Source organism: Rhinopithecus roxellana, chromosome 16 (assembly GCF_007565055.1).
Source record: "Rhinopithecus roxellana isolate Shanxi Qingling chromosome 16, ASM756505v1, whole genome shotgun sequence".
NCBI lineage: Eukaryota > Metazoa > Chordata > Mammalia > Primates > Cercopithecidae > Rhinopithecus > Rhinopithecus roxellana.
Window position 1 is genome coordinate 85849668 of NC_044564.1, and position 24815 is coordinate 85874482.

General features: G+C 43.3%; 1 protein-coding gene and 1 pseudogene across 1 annotated transcript in view; one reads left to right on the top strand and one right to left on the bottom strand.

Moving 5' to 3' along the window:
- FBP2 (fructose-bisphosphatase 2) overlaps positions 1 to 964 on the top strand; it is a 38090-nt gene extending 37126 nt beyond the window's left edge. The window contains exon 7 of the mRNA XM_010371999.2: positions 545 to 964. Coding sequence (XP_010370301.1) covers positions 545 to 739 — 195 coding nt within the window. The 3' untranslated portion in view covers positions 740 to 964. The remainder of the gene's footprint in view (positions 1 to 544) is intronic.
- Positions 965 to 11552: 10588 nt separating this feature from the next.
- The window catches only part of LOC104669125, a 47680-nt pseudogene continuing 34417 nt past the window's right edge, over positions 11553 to 24815 (bottom strand).

The window sequence follows — 24815 nt, forward strand, 5'->3', positions numbered from 1 at the left end:
CAAAAGACAAGACCATTGAAACACCAGCAAACTAGTTAGAAAAGTCAAAGCTTAAGGTGTGGAGCTCCTCCACACAATCCCAGCCACTGTGGCTGTCCCCAGAGAGGCAACCCGGCATGCTTGAGGTGACCTTACTGTCCCATCCAAGCCTGACTCTTTACCAGCCTTGAGGTCTCACACACGAGGGCTTCCACCCAGGTCTGCAGCATCAGTTTGCCCTTGTTGAACCGAGAAATAGGAGCCTAGATCTCGTATCTCCAAGTCAAGAGGCAGCTCCCTGGTAAGCACAAGGATCACAAGATGGGCAGATACCTGGCTCAGCCACCTGGCCAGAGGGGCCCCAAGGCTTCTGGATGAGCGCCATCTGATGCATCTGGCCTGCTGTAGGCTCTAAAGCTCGGGCCCACTCTTGTGAGGCGCATGGTGCACTCATGCTAGCCAGATGGAAGCTCCACAGTGCAAACTGCTCCCCCAACTTTAGGGGCATGGCTTGGGACATTTGGCCACTTGCAGAGTTTATTCACCTGCCTCTGTTCCTCCACAGCTCCGGCTCCTGTATGAATGCAATCCCGTGGCCTACATCATTGAGCAGGCAGGAGGCTTGGCGACCACGGGGACCCAGCCTGTACTGGACGTGAAGCCCGAGGCAATTCACCAGCGAGTCCCCCTCATTCTGGGGTCCCCAGAAGATGTGCAGGAATATCTCACCTGTGTGCAGAAAAATCAGGCAGGCAGTTAGCAAGCTTCACCCCACATGCTCTCCTCTCTTTGTCTTGTACCTTGTCTAAGGTCCCTAAATGAATGATAAACAGAGATGGTAGCAATGAGTATACAAAAGGTAAATCCACTTAATCACATACAGAAGAGCAACAACAAACTGCTTGTGACAGGTTTGGAAGCCACAGGCGATTCTGTGGTCAATGTGAAGGACTAGAAATAAAGATCCCACATGTGGAAAGAGCGACTTTGGCTTGTCTTCTGTCAGAAACAGCAGCAAATATGGTTATAATTCTGTCTGTCAACCCACATAATTGGCGGCTGTATGCTTGGGGGCAAAGAGTACATAGATTAGTTAAGAATTTGTCAGCCGGGTGCGGTGGCTCACGCCTCTAATCCCAGCACTTTGGGAGGCCAAGGCAGGCAGATCACGAGGTCAGGAGATCGAGACCATCCTGGCTAACACGGTGAAATCCCGTCTCTACTGAAAATACAAAAAATTAGCTGGGTGAGGTGGCGGGCGCCTATAGTCCCAGCTACTCGGGAGGCTGAGGCAGGAGAATGGCATGAACCCAGAGGCAAAGCTTGCAGTGAACTGAGATTGCGCCACTGCACTCCAGCCTGGGTGACAGAGTGAGACTCCGTCTCAAAAAGAAAAAAAACAAAGAATTTGTCTTGGCTGGCTTGAAATTTGAACCTAGTGTCTTATCCTGTAGTGATTACCTCCCTCACATATAAATTTCCAGCTTAGTATCTTAGAAGAGTATTTGTGTCTTATTTTGGATAAACCTGAGTTAGAAATCTCATGGCAGTTAAATTCTGAAATTTCTGACTGAGCCTATTTTCGGAGTCTGTAACTTGGATGACCAGTCACAGTTTGAGTGGAAAATGGGGTCACTTATTGTCAAAGCCAGAAACTAAATAGAGTCAATATTTAGAAATTAACTACTTTTCTCAACCTCTTCCCCTGCATTTTCAGTTTTTGGGGAAACGTTTTAATCTATTCTAGGGACTAACTGGTGTACACTGGTTAAATGACTCGTCACTTGTCCAAATCACGTTCAGACTGGGGAGGAGGTGGCTTATGCATCTGAAATCTCATCTTGTTTTCGGAAGAATTGCTCTGAACACCTATGGACCTGGAGGCTAAGAAGGACATTCATGAAAGATGGACAAATCCAATCCAATCCAGAAGCATTTAAAGCAAAGATGCATCAGGAGAAAGTCAGGCTTAACCTAGAAATTCAAGAATGATTCAACACGGAAAAATCTATTCCAGTAATTCGTTAGGTTAGGGGAAGGCAGTGGGGGTGGGACCCGGCGAGGCTCTGGAGGAAGCCAGGCTGTCCGTTCCCACGTTAGCTCCGGCAGGGTGGGCGTCGTTCTGTACGCAGCATCGTTCCTCAGGCCAGCATGGCCTGGCAGCTTCAGCAGATGCAGCAAAGTCTTATTACACAACCAAAACATTTTCACCTGCCCCAAAAGGAACAAAGAGTTGCTTTGTTCTGGGAAGAATTATGATTCTAAGCAATGGGCTCTTCATACTTTCTTCGGCACGTCATCTGAACTTATATACTATAGATCAAAACTGAAATCCTCCCTCTGAAATATCTTTAGAATACCTTGATTTAGTGAGTTTGCCCCAGGTAGTCTCAAGATGACACACCCGGAAGGAGAAGGCCTTGCTGGAAGCAGAGCTGAGAGGCAGCACCTTCAGCCCTGGCCTCCTTGGTTTGGTGTATGTGGTGGATGCTCAGGGAAAGATCGATTGGCCCTTCCTACGTGTTCTTAAAGCTGAGGCTGTGGGTCCCTGCATATCAAAGCCAAGAACAGGGAACTAGGGGAGAGGCTGGGACTAGAGGAGAGGCTGGAACTAGGGGAGATGGCTGGGAGTAGCCATTCTCAGAGGCTACTTATCAACAGTTTGAAGGCATTGGTGGAACGGTGTCTTGGTAACCCTTCCACAGGCAGGTCCACAAAGACCGTCCGCTGGGCTCCGCCTGAGTGACCTGAGAACGCCTTCCGCTTGGCTGCTCATTCTCTCCTGACAGACTGCCTTTCCAGTTTAAATGGTGGCATCTGTCTCAGAAGAAATCCAATTGCTCTTTCCATTTTCAAGGATTCCTGAGGACTTCACTCTGCAGGTCTGGCTCCACTGGGAACCTGGGAGCATTCAGGGAGGAGGTGGACTCCAACTGTACCTTGGGCAGATGGGCTCCAGCAACTGGGAGGCGGACCCATTAACACATCAAAAGAAGAAAAAGCCATAAGGCCATGTTAATAGGCACGTTTTAAAAAGCAGACAAGCTGGTTGGGCGCAGTGGCTCAAGCCTGTAATCCCAGCACTTTGGGAGGCTGAGGCAGGTGGGTCATGAGGTCAGGAGATCGAGACCATCCTGGCTAACACGGTGAAACCCTGTCTCTACTAAAAGTACAGAAAAATTAGCTGGGCGTGGTGGCGGGACTAGTAGGGGTCCCAGCTACTTGCGAGGCTGAGGCAGGAGAACGGCATGAACCCGGGAGGCAGAGCTTGCAGTGAGCCGAGATTGCGCCACTGCATTCCAGCCTGGGCGACAGAGCGAGACTCTGTCTGAGAAAAAAAAAAAAAAGTATACATTAGACACTTTAGGCACTCTACATATATTTTCTCATATGATCCTTCAATACATGCATGAGATAGGCAATACACTTGGATTTAATTGCTCCATTAGGGTCAAAGACCAAAAACCTCATTACTATGCCAATGTTAGAGATTCTTCTTCCAATTAAAATAAAGTTACCAAACACCATTGCTCCTGCCATAATGAGAAGACATTGGTTGAACCTGCCTTTTTTATTTAAAAAAACATATTTTTGTTTAAAGCCAGCAAAAAATTGTGGGCCTAAAGTTTCAATGGACTAAATTTCAGAGAAAAACAAGCCCATCCTTGGTGATCACAGATTAGCAGCGGAGCCCATCTCTGAGGACATTTGCTGAATCCGGGGCCTTGAGTAGGTAGAAGAACAAGCCTACGATGTGCAGAAACAGCTAGAAATTAATATGAGGGCAAACGTTTACAAGCGGAGTCCATTTGGAATAGCCTGCAGTGAGGATGTACGCCCTAGAGCACATATAACTCAGGGAGAAAACGTATAATTTTACTCAATGTGAAAACATCTTCGGAAATAGCTCACTCCGTGCTGTCCAGATGCAGTCCTGTACTGTACAGACTAAGAATAAGAATCATCAAAGTGGAAAAACCTCTGCCCCCGCTCCAAATCCTGGTTCACACAGGAGTAGTACTACTGGAGGGAAAAGCCGTACACATCCCAAATGAGGGAAAGCCTTTATATATCAGTCGTTTCTTATGAGACATATGAAAATTCACACTGGAGAGAAACTGTATGAACGTTAACAGAAGTGAGAAAGGCTTTAGATATTCCCTACACCTGAATAAACATTTAAGAAAGAACATTCTGGAGAAGCCCTATGGATGTGAGGGATGTGGGAAAGCCTTCAGCAAGCCTCAAAACATGCACATATGAGGAGTCACGCTGGAAAGAAGCCCTATGAATGTGACAAATGTGGAAAAGACTTTGCCGAGTCATCAGAATTAAAAGTCATCTTAAGATTTACAGTAGTGAGAAGCCCCGTGAGTGAAAGGGGGGGAAATCATCATGAATTTTTTTCACCATACTGAACATGTGAGGAGGACACACTAGAAGGGAGCTCAATGAGTTAATATGCATGAGAACATCTTTCCTGAACTCTCATATCTTACAGAAGTGTGAAAAGAAACTCTGTGAAGGTAAAGTCTATGGAAAGCCTTTCATCTTCATTCATGTCGAGTACCTATTTGTTCTCACGCTGGAGAGAAGCTATGAAAGTAAGGAATATGAAAAAAAGCCTCAGTGTTGCCTCAGACTCATAGTTCGTACAAGAACTCATACTGCAGAGACTGCTTATGGAAGTAAAAAATGTAGAGAAGACCTCTTTAAACACTTATCCCTCCTGTTACATGATTCCACACCCAGGAGGGAGATTGCAATGGGAATAAATATAAGAAAGTTTCAGTTCCAGCTCTTCACTTATCGGGCATGAATGAGCACATAGTAGGACTGAAGGACTGTAAATGTTAACAGTGTTGCCATTATCATTGTCTTCCCCATCAGTTAAGACCCAAATTCATAATTTTGTAGTTTTTCCCTTCTTAAAAAAATGGTATGACAGATAGCTGTCTTAGCACCCTTTCCATTCTGCCACCTTAGTGTTGCTATGTAGTTGTAACATGCTTGGTTACAATTCACTCACATACACATGGTTTCATTTTCAATGTGAAGCTCCTTTCAGCTCCGCTCAATTTAGATTTAGAATTCATCTGCTCCATGATACCTTTTTTGTCAGTTTGTTTTAACTGGTCACAATTTGACTGCATTATGGTCACATTATGTGGTTTTAATGGTGCCAATTTGGGGTATGTGTTATGACTTTCATTTTGGTCTAATGTGGCCAATTTGGTCCATTTCCCTGCTATATCCATTATTCTTATCTTCTTCACTAAGGGAACATAGATTCACTTTTCACAAGGAGCACTGTTGAAATGTCTTTATTTATTTATTTATCCTTATTTTATTATTTAATTTATAATATTTTTGGAAAATGGTCTCACTCTCTCTCCCAGGCTGGAGTGCAGTGGCATGATCAGAGCTCACTGCAGCCTTGAACTCCTGGGCTCATGTGATCTCCCAGCTCAGACTCCCGAGTAGGTAGGACTGCAGGCATAACAGCTGTGCACCACCACACCCAGCTTTTTTATTTCTGTAGAGACTGAGTCTCGTTATGTTGCCTGGACTGGTTTCAGATTCCTGGGCTCAAGTGATTCTCCCACCTTGGCCTCTCAAATTGCTGGAATTACAGGCATGAGCCACCATGCTGGCCCTGATTAATGTCTTTAAATGAGTTTCCCAGTTTTTCTCATAACTGCAGTGAGCAGAGCTTATAGTCCTGGCCAGTGTTAAATGCAGAATTCACTGGTTTGGATTTCTGAAAATCTGTTTGGAAAGGGGTGAGTTATTGTTCCTGTTTTCTCTTAACCAAGTTCCCTTTGTTCTCTCTGCTTGCTGCTCTCTGGGAATAGGATGAAATGCCCTGAGTCAGGTTTAGCGACTTGAAGACCATTGGAATGATGGTCCCAACAACAAAACTTTCAATATACAAGATTCTCACTCCTCAAAGGCATGTTGGGTATCCATGGCTGCCCTGGACTATTTCTGGACTTGTTTCATGAAACTAACTTCTAGTAGAATTAAGAAACATCTTAGGAGAGATGTTTATAACAAATTAAATGATAAACCTAAAAAATGAATAAACATATTATAAAAATAAAGAGAATAGACAAAATGGGCTTACAGACGCTGACTGCCACACATCCTTGGCGCTCACCCCCATGGATGCCTCACCTACTGTGACGCTTGGAGAGCTGGCTGCCATCACTCAAGAAGTCAGAACACAGTGGCCTCTACTGCAGCATCAGGGAACAAAAACTAAGACTGTCAGCTCTCAAGAAACCGTACTTATGTGTGCATGTGTGTGTGTGTATGCGTGTGTGTGTGTGTGTATGACATAAATTTATTCAGTGACTTTGAGATATCTCATACTAAACAGATAAAATGAATTAAAACGAGTGCAAATTTCTGGCAACAGTACTTCACCTCCCCATTATTTATCCAGAGCAGTGAAAATTGGCACACATCACAGATCCTTAAGTCATTCTCTGAATCAGGAGGAGAAAAGAGGAGAACAGAGAGAACTCACTGTATGTTCCAGTAACAGGGCTGAGTGCTGTGCCTACATGATCTCACTTGATGCTTGCAATAACCCTGCAAGAGAAAAATAAAAACTCACACACACACTCACACACAAAGTCACATATACACACATACACTCGTACACACACGCACACATAAACTCACACATACACACACATGCTCAAACACACACTAGAAACTGCAGAACAAAGAAAGCATTGACAACTAATAGAAGTATAGTGCTGGCCAAGCAAAGTGGCTCATGCCTATAATCTCAGCACTTTAGGCCAGGAGTTCAACACAAGCCTGGGCAACATAGCAAGACACCATCTCCACAAAACATTTTCTTAGATAAAAATCATTTTTAAAAAGAGGTATAATGCCTAAGGGCTCAGGGAAGCAATACCCCTATGGCTGTATGGTAAGCAGCAGGCAAGGCTGCTTGTCAGACCAAAGTGGTAGTGATTCCAGGGTTCCTCTGCACACTTAGCCAGGAGACTGGCGAGCTCAGCACTGCCTGGGTTCACTTCACCCTTCTACAGCTCTAAAGCTCTGGCAAGTGGGAATAAGCATAAAAGAAAGTGATATTACTCAGGACTCTCTTGACCGCATGTGATGGAAACCTAACTTGATCCAGCAGAACATTTAATTCTCTCTAATTACTAAACATGTCCATGAGTAGATGGGCTTCTGGCTCAGTGGGATCAGGGGTCAACTAACATCAGCAAGGCTCATTCTGTCCCTTCATTTCCTGTGTCAGCTGTGCTTTTCAGGCAGGCTATTTTGAGAGAGCAGCAAAAATGGTCCCATAAATTTCATATCACTTACTTCCTTGCAAATAGCTATGCTAATGGAAAGAAAGCACCTCATTCCCAGCAGTTTCATCAAAAGTGCAGGGATGACTTCCATGAGCCCAGCTTGGACCACACGCCCACTCCTGAATGAATTACCCTGCTGATCTGATTGCCCAGGGTGGGTCAGCACCTCCCAAATCCCATGGACTAGACATGGAGGAGTGGTCCTCCCATGCGAAAAATGGAAGGACAGTACCAGAGGATTACGGGTGGGAGGGCCTCATCTCTATATAAAAAGTATGAGCATATTTGTGTTCTTTGGTACACTCATTTATAAAGTCACTGGCAAGAAAATGAGAAAAACCCACATACGACTTTCTACATGCTTCTGTGCTTTGTTTCCAACACTGAGCTGTGAGAAATTTAATTATTTAAACAGAACTTTGAAAATAAATAACAATTTGGGAGAATGGGGACAGTTAGCTGATGTGGCACAGGTGAACAGTTCTTCTTTTGTGCCCATGAGGACACAATTCTCAGGAGCCCGCCTGGGGTCTCCTAGGACAAGTGTGTGGGCACTCACTGGCTGCAGTTCCACCTTGGAGTCACCCTGGACTCTCAGGAAGACACTGGTTCTGGATTCAGCTGAACTGAATTCAAGTTCAGGCTCTGTTACTCACTGGCTGTGTAATTCTAGGTAAGTCACTTGCTCTCCTTGAGTCCCATATCCTCCTTGGTAAAATGAAGAGGTAAGTTATTGTTAGGTTTTGAAAGCAAGGTGAGGGTTAAAGAAAGAGAGACAGTTGGCAGTTTCAACAGCAACACCTTTATTGCCAGCAAAACCCTGCGGAGGAGGAAACCAGCTTAGTGCCAGTACCAACTGCCACTCACAGGCTGGGGTAATCATGGGACTGGGAGGGAGGGGTCTGGGCAGTAGAGCTTGCTGCCCAGCAGGATATGCCAAGGATGTTCCTGCAGTCAGGCTGTTGGGCTTTTGCCCTGGACGATGTGATAAGGATGTTCCTGCAGTCAGGTGGTCAGGAAAGATATTTCTCACAGCCCGAATTCCCATGGAATGTTTCACTCTGACCAGGGTCTGCAAAATGGCTGGAGGTTTACAAAATGGTACAGGTTAGACTAACAGTAACATGTCCCGGGTAGACAGTTTTTCAACAGCAAACTTCCCTTCAGCATCTCCCTGTATCAGACATGGTGCTAGGATCCAGGCCACAGAAGAAACAAGATAGATGAGGCCCCTGCCATCCTGGTGCTCATGTCAGTTGAAGAAAGCTAACAGGTCATAAGACTAGGTCAGATGGTGGTGGCAATGACAGACGTTACCAGAGTGAGATGAGCTAGAAAGAAACTGAGGGAGCTGTTCCAAACACAGTGACAAGGTGCGACTTCTCCAAGAGGTGACCTTTGAGCAGAAACCTGAGAAATGTGGAGGGGGCCATGGAGAAGGACCAGTCCCTGGAGCCACCCCGGGAGTAAAGACCCAGTACAAGGTGGGCAACAGAATGGCCTGACCTGTGCGTCCTTCATGCTTCCTTCCTCAGTGGTGCCCAAACAGAAACATGGGGCAACTTCACGCAGGGCCCATGGAGGAAGCAGGAAGCAGCAGCCTCACTGCAGAGCTGTGGTAGGGATGAAATCTGGCCCAACAGTGAAGCTAGAAGCAGGTGCTACTTACTGACCACTGACCGTAATGCAGGTCATGAAGCATAACCAGCCCCTGAAGGCACGTCCAGGGCCAGACAAGCTGGCTGGGCTGCCAGCATCTTAGTAGAGATCCCAGGAGATCAGATGCGCTGGTTAGGAGGGGGAAAAAAACAGGAAAGCTTCAGAAAATTCTAGAGGACCCGTGACACTTAGCATGAACTCCCCCTAGTGGGATCTGTATGGCATTGCTGGTTCTAAGGAGTTGGTCCCACCACCCCCACCTGCCTGTTTTCCCATCAGGGAAAAACTCGGAGTGGGGTCCACAGAAACAATCCCTGTGGAAGGGGAAAGGGGGTTTCTCATCCAAAACCAAGGGAGAAGACCCACAAAGCACCACTCATAAGGAGCAGAGGGGCCTGCAGGGAGAAACGGGGTACTGCTGCTCATTTGGGTATCTGCTTCCCAGTAGCAAAGGGGACCATGCAGGATAGAGGGGCTAAGTGAACCCTGGGCTGTGGGGGTAGGGGAGCCGGTGCTGACTCACTGTTGGAGGTGAGCCACCATAGGAGGCTTAGACCCCCTCCCTGCAGCCTCTCCAGTCTTATAAGGAGATGGTAGTGTGGTCAGTGGGGGTATCTGGACGCAGTCAAAGGGCACAGGGATTGATGCCTCCTCTGGACTCCTCTTTCAGCTGCAGAGTCTCCCTATGAGTTCCTGGAACAGCTTCTCCATGGCCCCACCAGCCTGGGGGGTGGTGACAACTCCCAGATGACACTAACCCCATGGCCCTACGCCATCCCTCCTGAGTCCCCTTGGCCCTGCCCACACCTTTGTAAACAGCTTTTTCTTAATGACCCTTCAGCCGCTTTGAGGTCCCTTCTAGCACCTGACTGCCACATTCCCCGGAGGGACCAGACGCCTCGGCACAGGAGCTGAGGTTTCCACAGGCACAGAGAAAACACTGTCCCAACTGTTGGAATGGAGTTGGGAGTGGAAAAAAGAATGTTTGTTTTCAATGCCTCCACTTACCAATTGTTTCTTTTTATCACCTTAAGGCTGTGTGGCATTTTGAAGTAGAATTAGTAATCTACATAATTACAAATTATGTTCTTTTTTTTTTTTTTTTTTTTTGAGATGGAGTCTCGCTCTGTCACCCAGGCTGGAGTGCAGTGGCCAGATCTCAGCTCACTGCAAGCTCCGCCTCCCGGGTTCATGCCATTCTCCTGCCTCAGCCTCCCGAGTAGCTGGGACTACAGGCGCCCGCCACCTTGCCTGGCTATTTTTTGTATTTTTTAGTAGAGATGGGGTTTCACCGTGTTAGCCAGGATGGCAAATTATGTTCTTAAAAATTATGTTCTTAAAAGAAACTGCTCAGTGCCATGCCTGACACAAGGTGGAACTCCACGATGAGATGTGTGAGAAGCCAGGGTGCCATGGTTACAAACAAGGACTCCAGGTGCAGACTGCTTGGTTCAAACCTGGACCAGCAGTGTTAATTTTGGCAACTTTCCTGGTTTTTTCACCTAAAAACTAGAAGTAAACACAAGGTTATTGTGAAAATTATTTAAAGTAAGCAAATTGCATATAACAACACCCCCAGGCACGTGGTCGCACTTAACATGTTTTTCATTATTACTCTTAATGAGGTTAAGAGTGAGTGCACAGGCACCAGCCATGAGCCTGGCTTTCTCTGGCACAGGTGTCAGATACCCTACTTTTAATGTCCTCCATTCATTCATTTGACCCTGACAAGGGAGGAGTCTCATGGGAGAGCAGCAAGAATCCACATTAGGGCCAGAGAGCCCATGGTCAACGTTGAACTCCTCCACTGTTCAGCTGTGTGATTTTGGGCAAGTTACTTGCCCTCTCTGATCCTCACATTCCTTTTTGGTAAAAACGACAGGATGACAGGTCTATGGGGATCAGAGCCAACAGAAACATGTGTGTCTTAGTCTGAGTTTTCTGGAAGTAGATCCTGAGGCACAGATTCAAATATAAAAATTTTATTTGGAGATGACTCTAGGACAGTAATTCTACTGCCAGCTCTTCCTTAGGGTGCTAATCCCAGGAAACACCGGTAAAGGAGTGGGGAACTGAGACAGGAAAGGAATGCAGCAGTTAAAGGGACCTTCATCAAGAACGTTTCCACTGTGGCAGCCAGGACTCAGCCCTGCCAGGTACCTGCGAGAGACATCATAGAACATGCGCCTCAGAGTCATCCCACCCAGAGCAAGGGAGCTGGGGTATTTATCCACCAATACCCACCAGTCAATCCTCAGGGATCCTTCCAAGGGCATAATTCCTCCAGAATGTCCTGCCTGAACTGCAAGGGTCTGACCTGGGGTTGAGGGCAGGGCCCCTGACAGCATCTCCAGCAATGAGCAGGAACACAGCCTGGCGTGCACAGTTTCAGTCACTCAGTAACTCCAACACACACACACACATACACATTCTGTTGGAATGGAGTTGGGAGTGGAAAAAAGAATGTTTGTTTTCAATGCTTCCACTTACCAATTGTTTCCTTTTATCACCTTAAGGCTGTGTGGCATTTTGAAGTAGAATTAGTAATCTACATAATTACAAATTATGTTCTTAAAAGGAGCTGCTCAGTGCCATGTTCTGAGGCACCATGCAGGGCGGTTGTCTCTGGACCTGCGTCTTGGTATCATGGAGCCGGACTGGGCCTGGTGACAGGGCCCTGATGGGGTTGTCCTGGGGTGTCCAGAGCAGATGCAGAATGGAATTGCTGTGAGGATGAATGAGATGACTCTCAGCACAGAACAGGCACCTGGTGAGTGCTCAGGGATTGCCCTCAGTAGCTGCCCAGAGGCCAAAACCACCCACCTGATGGCGACTGTCCCTAAGCCAGGAGGAAGAGAAGAGAGCAGGTTCCACTCACCTGAGTCTGATCAGTCAGCTGTGCTGAGATGTGCCTCTCACCTAGAAAACAGTCCTTCACACAGAGCCACTCACAGACACTGCTGTGTGCCTCTAACTGCTCCACAACACAGAGGCGATGGGGGCTCAGCAACAGTGACATCGTGGGGTGACACAACCCACCAAAATGGGAGCCTATTTGGATCAAGAGGGCCCAGAGTCAGTGTCCTCTACCCCCTGAACTGACATGTGTGCATGCAGTGTGTTTGTGCATGCGTGTGTGCCTGTGTGTGTGTGCGCGCGTATGTGTGGGCTTGTCTTGCTTCTCCCGCCAGGCCTAGCTTCACTCACCAGTGTACCCAGGTCCTCATCACTGTCACCACCAGGGTCTGGGGCCAGCATTATAGCCTCTACAGTGCTCCCCAATCTCTGCCCTCCCAACCCAGGGTGGCCCTGGGGATGCAGAGAGAGGAGGGGCACCCGGCAGAGCAGAGAGGGCTGGCACCCTCTCTAGGTGGAACATAGGTTGTGTGTAAAGTTGTAGGTCTGCCAAGCAGTGCTGGATTCAACATATCTTCTCACGTTTTCTTTTCAGCAGCCCTCCAGGGTGCCCTGACTCACTTTTCCTACAGATGGAGGAAAGGAAGCTCCACAGACAAACCCCCTGCCTGAGGTCACACAGGGGCCAGTTGGCCAGGCTCCTACTGACCAGGCACACCTGACCGGGTCCCCGCTGACGCGTTCCCTAATGACCTCTTCTCCATTGACCAGGTCCCACTGACCAAGCCGCCACTGACCATGTCTCCCTAGCCAGGCCCCCACTTAATGGGTCTCATGGACCAGACCCCAGTGACCAATTTCCCACTGACATGGTCTCCACTGACCAGATTCCCACTGACAAGACCACAATGTACCAGGCTGCCACTCACCTGACCCCCCACTGAACAATTCTCCATGGACCAGTCCCCAGCTGACCGAGCACCCTCTGACCAGCCCCTCACTGACCAGGCTCCAAGCACTAAGGCCCCACACTGACCACGCCCCTAGTATACTGAATAGACCCCATCAACCAGCTTTTCATTGTTTATGTTCCAACCCATCAGGCCCCACTAATAAGGCCCCCACTGACCAGGTCCCCACGGACCAGGCTTCCAATGACTAGGTTGCCAGGTGCCCACTGACGAGGCCTTCACTGAGGAGGCCACTGCTAACCAGGTCCCTGCTGATCAGGTCTCAACTGACCAGGTCCTGATGACTAGGTCATCCCTGACCATGGTCCACTGACCAGACCCCTGAGCAGCGGTGCTCAAAATCTTGTTCCAATGCCCTCCTCAGCCCACAGACCCTCCCTCCCTGCATGTGTGCCCAGAGGTCAGGCCCTGGGGATTTTCCTGGGACAAGGCCTCTCCTACAAGACACAGGGAGGGACAGTCAGCCTCAGGCTCTAGGTACCCAGCTCCACACTCACCCCACAAGACCCTCTGGGCTCATCTCAAAGGAGACAGTGAGGTGGCCTGGCACTGCCTGGACATGCCATCTACCCTATTCCTGAGTGTCAGAGTGGGAGGACGGGAGGGACATTTGGCAGACGAGACACCCTGTGCTGCTGGGTCTCCCAGGGGCCTTCCCGCAGAGCCTGATCTAGAGACACAGCACAGAACCTGCAGGGAGACTAACCCAGAACCCTTGAGGCTGAGCCAGGGACCACATGAGGACTGTCCCCAGACAGCCAGAAGGCCCTTTGCTAGTTTCTTGGTACCTCAGTGGATGCAGCAGCTGTTCTTCTGTTGGGGAGCACCAGTGAGCACGTGCTGGGGAGGGCTCGCCTGTGCTTCCTCAGTGGCTCCACCTCGGCTTCTAAGAAAAATCACTCACTCCAGGGCTGGGGCAGAGAAAATACAAGATTAGCTTAGAACATCTTGTGCCAGAAACTGAAAAAGTGCTGACAGAGTAACGGGGACAAATCAAAAAGACATAAAGTCAGTTTGAAATATCTACCACTGGCCTAATCTTGGGGAATTGGAGCACTAGAATCATGAGCTTTCCCTTCTCCCTTATTTATTGGTTTTGTTTCTCCATGTAGAACCAAGAAGAGAATAAGAAAATAATCATCTGGCAACCATCGTAGCAATAATTGTTCAAACACAAGTCATCCATGAAATGCTAAATCTAGTTGGTTCTGAGGAGTAACAAGATATTTACAGAGCCTCAAAGTATCTCCACACAAAATACTGTCGAACCACAAAAAGGAAATTGTAACATTAGCATGGACAAACCTGGCAGGTACTCCTTAAGTCTCCTACTAGATATAGTAATAAAAACTGTAAAATGCAAATAAGCCTTCAATCACCTTTACTAAAGTATCAATGATGACTTGGTTGTTTGGCTGTTTAAACAGCAGACATTTGGGCAATTTGAGTATGTCAAACTCACTAACAATGGTTTTCATTCGCAAGATCCTCTTAAAACTTAAGGAGGCTAAAAAACATCATTCAAAATACCCTATAAATTTTCATCATACATATGATACAAAAATATTCTATTTCAGTAAATATTGTGATGTTGTATATTTTATGAGAAACAATTAAAATGTCACGTAAATAGCCCAGTAATAAAGTTTTATAATCTTTTAAATCATAAAATTTTTCCTTAAGATTTTATGGTTAAGGCCGAGCACGGTGGCTCACGCTTGTAATCCTAGCACTTTGGGAGGCCTAGGCAAGTGGATCACGAGGTCAGGAGATCGAGACCATCCTGGCTAACACAGTGAAACAGCATCTCTACTAAAAATACAAAAAAAAAATTAGCTGGGTGTGGTGGCAGGCACCTGGAGTCCCAGCTACTCAGGAGGCTGAGGCAGGAGAATGGCGTGAACCCGGGAGGTGGAGCTTGCAGTGAGCCGAGATCACACCACTGCACTCCAGCCTGGGCAACAGAGTGAGACTCCATCTCAAAAAAAAAAAAAAAAAAGATTTTATGGTTAAATATTCTTTTCATTAGATGTGGCTTACCAGTGAATTCCATAGAAGAAAGTAGACGGGAGCAAGTGTCCAACACAGCAACAGCTGGAAAGAAAAAGAAAGAATTATGTTCTTTACCTAAAACATTTCAGTTAACTAAGTGTGAGTTTAAAAACTAAAGAGTCAGAACATTATCAGAGTTATTAGGAATGAGAAATATGTCTGTACAATTACAATACAAAATTACTATTAAATAATTTACACATGTCATTAATTCTAATTGTGGTTAAATATCAGAGGTTTTTCATTCTTCATTCGTCTACTCAACAGCCATGTGCTAAGGTACTAAGCACTGGAATTACAAGATGAAAATGGTATGGTCCACCTCCCAACAGTCATATGCTATAACCTAAAAGACAGGCAGGGAATGTCCGTATAGAGTCCTGGATACCATGACAGGTACACAGCGGGGCACTACTGGAACACACAGAAGGGACATCTATCCCACTTTTGTGTCAATATTGAAGGCTTTCTGGTGGAGGAGATATGTAGGTTGATACCTGAAGGACAAGGAAAAGCTTGCCAGATAGAAGGAAGGGGTGAAGGCAAAGAGCCTGAGGTGAGGAAGAGCCCTGCAGAGTTCCATTCTGTCCAGTTTGGTGCTAGAGCAAAGGGCAGAGTGCGGTAAGTGGTGAGAGACAAGGCTGAGTAACTTGACAAGAATTACATTGACGTGGGTGTTTTTATTTCATGGTGAAAATTGTGGAACTTTTTCTGAGAACAAGTGTAAGCCAATGACACAGTAAATGACAGAAGATTTAAAATGTCACCTGTCAAGTGACTGCTTATGAAAGGTATTGCTCAGCTAAGTATTTCTAAATGAGTCTGAGGTCTGTTGGCCTTCAGTCTCTACCAGAACCCTGAGAACCTGATGATGCCGTTGTTTTCGGAGAACCCTTTCAGTGTGCTGGCTGACAGCTCCATGCGGATGGCAAAAGTGAAGAAACTGTAGAGCCAGTGAAAAGAGATGCATAGACTTCTTGGGAATTTTTTAAGCTATGGAACATGATGAATTAATGGTGCATAAGTATACTCTTCTCTGTGAAAGTTTTTGTTTTCACCTCTTTCATTAGATGTGTGTAAGAAAAAAAAAAAAAACTTAATGTAGCATCTACTAACCCAACAATGAAAAGGAATGCCATTTGCTATTTATACTTTATTTCTAAAATAAACCTAAATTTAATTAATAAATTTTGCCAACATACTTTTCTTTGTTTCTCTAATTATTTGTTCTACACATCCGGCTCCATCTAAAATAAGTAAAAATAGTACATTATCATGAAAATAATATATCACTTACAAAATGTGGCCTTTAGTATTTTTAGTGACTAGACATAACTTGAAGTTTGCTTAAATAGAAAAATCACATAAATAAAGTAAAATTTCTATTTATTTTATTTCATTTTATTTTATTTTATTTTTTGAGACAAAGTCTTGCTCTGTGGCCCAGGCTGGAGTGCAGTGGCACGATCTTGGCTCACTGCAACCTCCGCCTCCTGGGTTCAAGTGATTCTCCTGCCTCATCCTCTCCAGTCGCCGGGATTACAGGCGTATGCCGCCATGCTCAGCTAATTTTTTGTTTTTTTGTTTTTTGTATTTTTAGTAGAGATGGGGTTTCACCATAAGGCCAAGCTGGTCTTGATCTCCTGAACTTGTGATCCACCCACCTAGGCCTCCCAAAGTGCTGGGATTACAGGCGTGAACCACTGCGCCTGGCCTACTTATTTTAAGTTTAGATAACAGAGGATGTATCTGTGTAATGCTGTTTAATCTGACAAAAATACAGTTAATATTGGTCTGCTGCATATCTATGATTGTAGAAAGGTGGTGTTTTATTAGTAGAAAGGTTAAACAATGGACAGGCGTGGTGGCTCATGCCTGTAATCCCAGCACTTTGGGAGGCTGAGGTGGGCAGATCATGAAGTCAACAGATCGAGACCATCCTTGCCAACATGGTGAAAACCTGTCTCTACTAAAAATGCAAGAGTGGGTGTGGTGGCATGCACCTGTAGTCTCAGCTACTTGGGAGGCTAAGGCAGGAGAACTGCTTGAACCCAGGAGGTGGAGGCTGCAGTGAGCCAAGATTGTGCCACTGTACTCCAGCCTGGTGACAGAGTGAGACTCTGTCTCAAAAAAAAAAAAAAAAAAAAAAAAAAAAGATTAATCAAAGTCATCTTTTGCAATGAATGCATTACTTTGAAATTCTTAGCAAAATTCTGCCCTTTATAAAAGTTTAATCCATTTTTTTCACTTCAATAAATTTTTTCTTTAAAAGAAATTTCTATTCTCTACTTATAGCAAACTTTCTGTATAGTAAATTTTTGTTTTTAAAATTTTTTTTTCTCGTTTGTATTCTACATTAAGGTGGTACCTGTGTAGGTTTCTTCCAAAGGTATATTGAGGGATGCTGAGGTTTAGAGTACAATGGAACCCATCACACAGGTAGTCAGCATAGGACCCAAGAAGTGGTTTTTCAACCCTGGCCCACTCGGTCCCTCCTCGTTCTTATTTTCCAGTGTCTATTGTTCCCATGTTTATGTCAATGTGCACCCAAAGTGTAGCTCCCACGAGTGAAAACAAGATATTTGGTTTCTGTTTCTGTGTTAGTTTACTTAGGATAGTGGATTCCAGCTGTATCCATGCTGCTGCAAAGGACATGATTTTGTTCTTTTCATGGCTGCATAGTATTCCATGGTATATACGGAATTTTCCAATCTACCTTGGATTTTCAATCTACCTTGGATGCACCTGGATTGACTCCATGTCTTTGCTATTGTGAATAGTGCTGCAATGAACACACATGTGCATGCATCTTTTTGTTACAATGATTTATATTCCTTTAGGTATGCTGCCTAGTTTAGTAATGGGGTTGCTGCATCCAACGGTCATTCTTAGTTCTTAATTTTCAAACTGCTCTCCATAGTAGCTGAACTAATTTACATTGCCACCAATGACTTATAAATGTTTCCTTTCCTCCACAGCCTCCCCAACATCTTTTTTTTTTTTTTTTTGACTTTTTAACAAAAGTCATTCTGACTGGTGTGAGATGGCATCTCACTGATGTTTTGTTTGGCATTTCTCTGATGGTTAGCAATGGTAAAGCCTTTGTTAACATGTTTGTTGACCATTACATGTGTTATTTTGAGAAGTGTCTGTTCATGTCCTTTACCCATCTTAAATGGTGTTATTTATTTTTTGCTTGTTGATTTGTTTAGGTCCCTTATAGATTCTGGATAATAGGCCTTAGCTGTCTACATAGTTTGTGAATTTTTTCTTCCATTCTTTAGGCTGTCTGTTTAATCTGTGATAGTTTCTCATGCTGTGCAGAAGCCCTTTAGCTTAATTAGATCACACTTGTCATTTTTTGTTATTCTTGCAATTGTTTTTGAGGACTTAGCCATAAATTAATTGACAAGCATGATGTTCAGAAGAGCATTTCCTAGGTTTTCTTCCAGGATTTTTATAGTCGGAAGATGTACTCTTATGTAAGAAAAGCACACATTTTTTGTTTTGTTTTGTCTTTTTTTTTTTTTTTTTTTTGAGACATAGTCTCCCTCTGTCACCCAGGCTATAGTGCAGTGGTATGATCTTGGCTCACTACAACTTCTGCCTCCTGGGTTCAAGAGATTCTCCTGCCTCAGCCTCCTGAGTAGCTGGGATTACACATGTCTGCCACCATGCCTTGCTACTTTTTGTACTTTTAGTAGAGATGGGGTTTCATCATGTTGGCCAGGCTGGTCTCAAACTCCTGACCTCAGGTGATCTGCCCACCAAGGCCTCCCAAAATGTTGGGATTACAGGCGTGAGCCAAGGCACCTGGCCAAGCACAAAGCTTTTAATATAAAAATGGAAATGAACACTTCAGTGTTTTGTTTAATTCATAAGATGTACTTATTTTGGATTCTATTAAATAATAAACATCCATATGTGGTTAAGTGTTTGGATGCCAATCATTCACTTGTGATTATGGGTGGGAAGAGTTGAGATGGTGCAAAGAAACTTTTTTTTTTTTTTAATTTTCAAGAGGTAGTCTTGCCCTGTCGCCCAGGTTGGAGCACAGTGGCAGGATCTTGGCTCACTGCAACCTCTGCCTCCTGGGTTCAAGCAATTCTCTGCCTCAGCCTCCCTAGTAGCTGGGATTACAGGTGCTCACCACCACATCCAGCTTTTTTTTTTTGTTGTTGTTGTTGTTGTTTTTGTATTTTTAGTAGAGATGGGCTTTCACCATCTTGGCCAGGCTGGTCTTGAACTCCTGACCTCGGGACCCACCTGTCTCAGCCTCCTAAAGTGATGGGATTACAGACGTGAGCCACTGCGCCCTGCCAGTGCAAAGAAACTTTATAAGTGGTAGGGCCTGATGTGGTGGCTCATGCCTGTAACCCCAGTACTTTGGGAGGCTGAAATGGGAGGATCACAAGGTCAGGAGTTCGAGACCAGTCTGGCCAATATGGTGAAACCCTGTCTCTATACTAAAAATACAAAAATTAGCCAGGTGTGGTGGCAGATGCCCATAGTCTCAGCTACTCGGGAGGCTGAGGCAGGAGAACTGCTTGGACCTGGGAGGTGGAGGGTGCAGTGAGCCAAGATTGCACCAATGCACTCTAGCCTGGGTGACAGAGCCAGACACCATCTTAAAAAATAAAAAAAGTGGTATGAATCATAGCCAAACTACAATCAATTAGATAGTAAGCCAAAGCATGTCAAAGTATACCATCAGTTATTAGGCAATAACATGCAATTCTGAAATCTTACTTAAATGCAGCTTTCAAATAAATTTTAAATGTGTCAGTTTAGTCACATTTATTGCATAATGTTAGCAAATCTCTTGAAGATGAGAGCTCCAGGGAATTAAAAAATGTAAAGTTCCCATTTCTTTTCTGTGTTAACATGGCTAATTATGATCTTTACTTAACACGCATAAGTCAACAGAACAACTCAGTATTTCACCAAATTGTAAATAAGAATCATATTAGAGAAATTAAACCCAAAAGAGAAACGGTCATATAACTAACCTCAGTCAAGGAGTTCTTGCAGTTATTTGAAGTCTGTGGGTTTGAAGTAGGAATTCTTATGGGCATTTGGGGGGTATATTTTCTGTTGAGTCCTATACTAGAAAGATTTTCAACACAAGGTAACTCTGGGTCTGGCCTCATAGGAAGAGTGCTGAGAAAATATTTCATCCGCTCTTTCTCCATAAAAAGCTCGGTGCTGATCATTGCTATTTTCTTATTTGATCTGTAAAGATAGCAAAGACAAATGCTTAGTATTTTATTTTTCCTTAAATGATTTTTAATGACTTGCATTTTTAAAAAAGTTTCTCTGAGAGTAAACCAAATTACCCACTAAACAGTGTTTTCACAGGAAGATATGTGAGAGCATATCTCTTGTAAGCAATTATAATTTTAAAATCATTCTAAAGAAGTGTCTGTATTTCTAAGGTGATTTCTACAGAACAAACAGTTCAAATAAAGAAGACGGGAGAGAAATAGCTATCAGTGATGTACGGTTCAACAGGCGACCTAGCTGCCTTCTAAAATAGCTCTACTTGTAAGATTCTAAAGATTCCTTTAGAAATACTTGTATTTAAAGGGTAGCTATGTGGGACAATGAATATGTTAATTTGCTTGACTATAAGAACGACTTCACTATAAATAACTATACCAAACATCATGTTGTACTCCTTAAACAATGTAGATTAAGAAAACTAAAATGAACAAAAATAATCTAGAAATACTTGTGTTTAGTAAACCAGTTTCAGGTTTCACCCTTGTACATTTCACCCATGATCTAAGAACAATTAAGTATTTGGCACTGAGGAATAACTCAGAGCAACACCTCCTGGGGGAGAACCAGATTGGTTGGTTGGTGATCAAAGAGAACTAAAGCATCTCTGAAGGCAGTTAGCCCCCAGCACTGTGACCAAGGCACTGGAGGTGGGCTTGTTCTTTCTGCCTTCCACACACCCTTCAGGCTGAACAAGGTGTTTTTCCTTTAACCACCTTGTTACACTTCTTTTCATTCTTGTGATAATTATTCCCTATTTCACAAGGATGCCTTTCTGTAACATCTCGAAAATTGTTACACAAATAGTCTTTCTTGAGGCATCCTCTAGTGATAACACTAAATATCACAATCAAAAACAGTCCCTTCTCAGTGCCAGGATGTGGCCAGAGTAGCAGTACCACTTCGACACTTTGGGTTTAGGTTGTGATCTACCAAAAAATAAATTAAACTCTTTAATATTTCTATTTAGGGAAATTCTGACAAGTAATTTTACAACAAGATCACTTTATTAGTTATAAAGCTTCAAAAATAGTGAAAAAAACTAATAGATCAGGTTAACTACATGAGACTTTTCAGGTGAAAAAAGCCATACAAAAGCGAAAAAAAAAAAAAAAAATGAGACAGAAGCTATCCCTGACTAACATTTTAAAGGTAAGATTTATTTACTAACATTATTTTCCAAAATTACATTATCAAATTAGCATTCACTTCCTACTAATGTCCTGAAGCCATCTCACTAAAAATTATGCTTTCAAAACAAATTAATGAGCTTAATTCATTTTCTGTGAGTGTATGTTTTGATTTACTTGGTTTTTTTTTTTGACATGGAATTGTTAGCTTTCAGAGCTGCTGCAAAGGCTTCCTTATATTCTTCTAATTTGGTTGTAGCCTCTTCATAAGCAGTTTTCATTTCGGAGAATTTACATTCCACATCTTTAAGTATGAGTTCCTTCTTATTTAGTGAAGCCGTATTATCCTTGTTTAACTGCTCTAATTGTTTTTCATATTGTGCTTGTTTCTAAAACAAATGAAAAGAATACACTTTTAAAACAATTATAACCTAATTGCTATATGTTTTTTGCCTTTCCTTTTGAGTCAGTGATTCAAAGAGCAATTTTGAATACATTAAAAAGAGACTGAAGCTTAAAATATTTATTAGCAATATCGAAACTAATAACTGAATTCACAGTTCAGTCTGATTTATAAAAATTTGAAATCATAATTATGTTAGTATTAATGTAATCTGGTCATATAAAAAGTAATAGAATCCATTCATAATTTTAAAAAGTGATCAATGAACAATGTAGCTTAAGACCAATTCAAAAGTATCACATAATTTCTAAATCACAAGTTTTTCTTATGCCAACTGGACTTCATCATCAAATGAGTCCATAGTGAGAATCATTACTCTGAAAGATTGATTTTGTTACAGTGTTGGTGGGACTGTAAACCAGTTCAACCATTGTGGAAAACAGTGTGGCGATTCCTCAAGGATCTAGAACTAGAAATACCATTTGACCCAGCCATCCCATTACTGGGTATATACCCAAAGGATTATAAGTCATGCTGCTATAAAGACACATGCACACGTATGTTTATTGCGGCACTATTCACAATAGCAAAGACTTGGAATCAACCCAAATGTTCATCAGTGACAGACTGGATTAAGAAAATGTGGCACATATACACCATGGAATACTATGCAGCCATAAAATAGGATGAGTTCGTGTCCTTTGTAGGGACATGGACGCAGCTGGAAACCATCATTCTCAGCAAACTATCGCAAGAACAGAAAACGAAATACCGCATGTTCTCACTCATAGGTGGGAACTGAACAATGAGATCACTTGGACACAGGAAGGGGAACATCACACACTGGGTCCTATTGTGAGGAGTGGGTAGGGGGAGGGATAGCATTAAGAGATAAACCTAATGTAAATGACAAGTTAACAGGTGCAGCACACCAACATGGCACATGTATACATATGTAACAAACCTGCACGTTGTGCACATGTACCCTAGAACTTAAAGTATAAAAAAAATTGATTTTGTTATAATAATGGAAATTTAAATATTTAAAAGAAAAAACAGATGCCACTTTTTTTCTAGAACTCTACAAAGCAAACTGCTATAAGAGAGACAGAGGAAACACAATATATACATATCCAAAATATAATTTGCAGTGAAATAAATGAAAGCACATTATGGATAAACTTACCTGATTTAAAAAACTAACCTGTAAATGGATTTCTTTTAATTTTTCTATTGCCTGTATTGCCTTTTCATGTAGCTCCAATTTATATTCTTGTACTTTACCAAGTCCTACCACATTGTTTTCCATATGTGTCTTAAGATTTAATATTTCTTCTTCCAACATCTTTTTATCCTCCTCAAGTTTTTCACATTCCTGTTGTACTTTTTTCATAGATAATAACTCCTGTTGAAGAACTTGATTGTCTTTAGCCAAATTGACACATTTTGAAGATACAGCTTCCTTCTCAGCCGTAAGATCATCAAACCACATGAATAAAATAATAGAGCTTGATAATGAATTAGGCTGAGAATAATCTAATACGAAACCAATAGCAAATTTTGAAATGCATTTACTTGCAATAAAACGTTATCTGTAATGTAGTAGATTCTCCAAATGTGAACCCTTAAATCACCCAGAATTTCAAGAGCAAAGTTGAAGCTACCATGAGCCACAAAACACATTGTTAACTACTAGCATTTTGCCACGCTACCATGAGCCACAAAACACATTGTTAACTACTAGCATCTTTGCCACGCTACCATGAGCCACAAAAACACATTGTTAACTACTAGCATCTTTGCCACGCTACCATGAGCCACAAAACACATTGTCAACTACTAGCATCTTTGCCACGCTACCATGAGCCACAAAACACATTGTCAACTACTAGCATATTTGCCACGCTACCATGAGCCACAAAAACACATTGTTAACTACTAGCATCTTTGCCACGCTACCATGAGCCACAAAACACATTGTTAACTACTAGCATCTTTGCCACAGAATGCCTGCACTTGGCTCTTACTTTTATTTTCGGACAGTTCATTTTTGTTCCTCCTGAAACGGCACTGAGTGTTCTCTTAGTGAAAAGCGTCCAATCCCTTCCCTCACGGCCACACTCCAAAATTTGTCAAAAAAAGTTTCAGAGATATCATATTGAGTGATTTAGGCCAAAGTCTATAAATGGCTCTAGGAATAAGACTTTGAAAATAATACAATACTCTATACTAGGCCTGGTGGCTCAAGCCTGTAATTCCAGCACTTTAGGAGCCTGTGGCAGAAAGACTGCCTGAGGCCAGGAATTTGGGATCAGCCAGAGCAACACAGTGAGACCCTCATCTCTACAAAAAAAAGTTTTAATTAGCCAGGCATGGTGGCTCAGGCCTGTAGACCCAGCTAGTTGGGAGACTGAGGCAAAAGGATGGTTTCTACCCAGAGTTCAGGGCTGCAGTGAATTATGACCACATCATTGCACTTCTGCTTGGATGACAAATACCATACCTCAAAAAAACACAGAATAATGAATCCTGTAAATAAGGATTCTGATGCCATAAGCCTTTCCCTAAACTGCAAATGTTTCATGCTACTTTGAATTGCATTTTAAGAAGTAATGATTCTTGGGGTAAAGGCCATAGAACAACACACCCAGAAATAAATCCACATATTTACAGCCAACTGATTTTGGACTAAGGTGCCAAGAACATACATTGGGGAAAGGACAGTCTCTTCAAATGAATGGCACTGGGAAAACTAAATATTCATATGGAGAAGAATGATATTAGTTTCCTATGTAGCACCATATAACAAAATAAACTCAGAATTGACTGAAGACTGAAATGTAAGGCCCCAAATTATCAAACAACTATAAGTAAACATAGGGGAAATGCTTGAGGACATTAGTCTGCACAAAGATTTTTATGGGTAAGACCTCAGAAGCATAGGCAAAAAACAAATGATAGACCAATGGTACTACATTAAGCTAGAGAGCTTCTGGCCAGCAAACAACTGAGTGAAGAGAAAATCTGTAGAGGGGGAGAAAATGTTGTCAACTATTCATCTAATAAGGGACTAATATCCAAAATATACAAGAAACTCAAACAACTTGACAGAAAAAAAAATCTGAGTTCAAAATTGAACAAA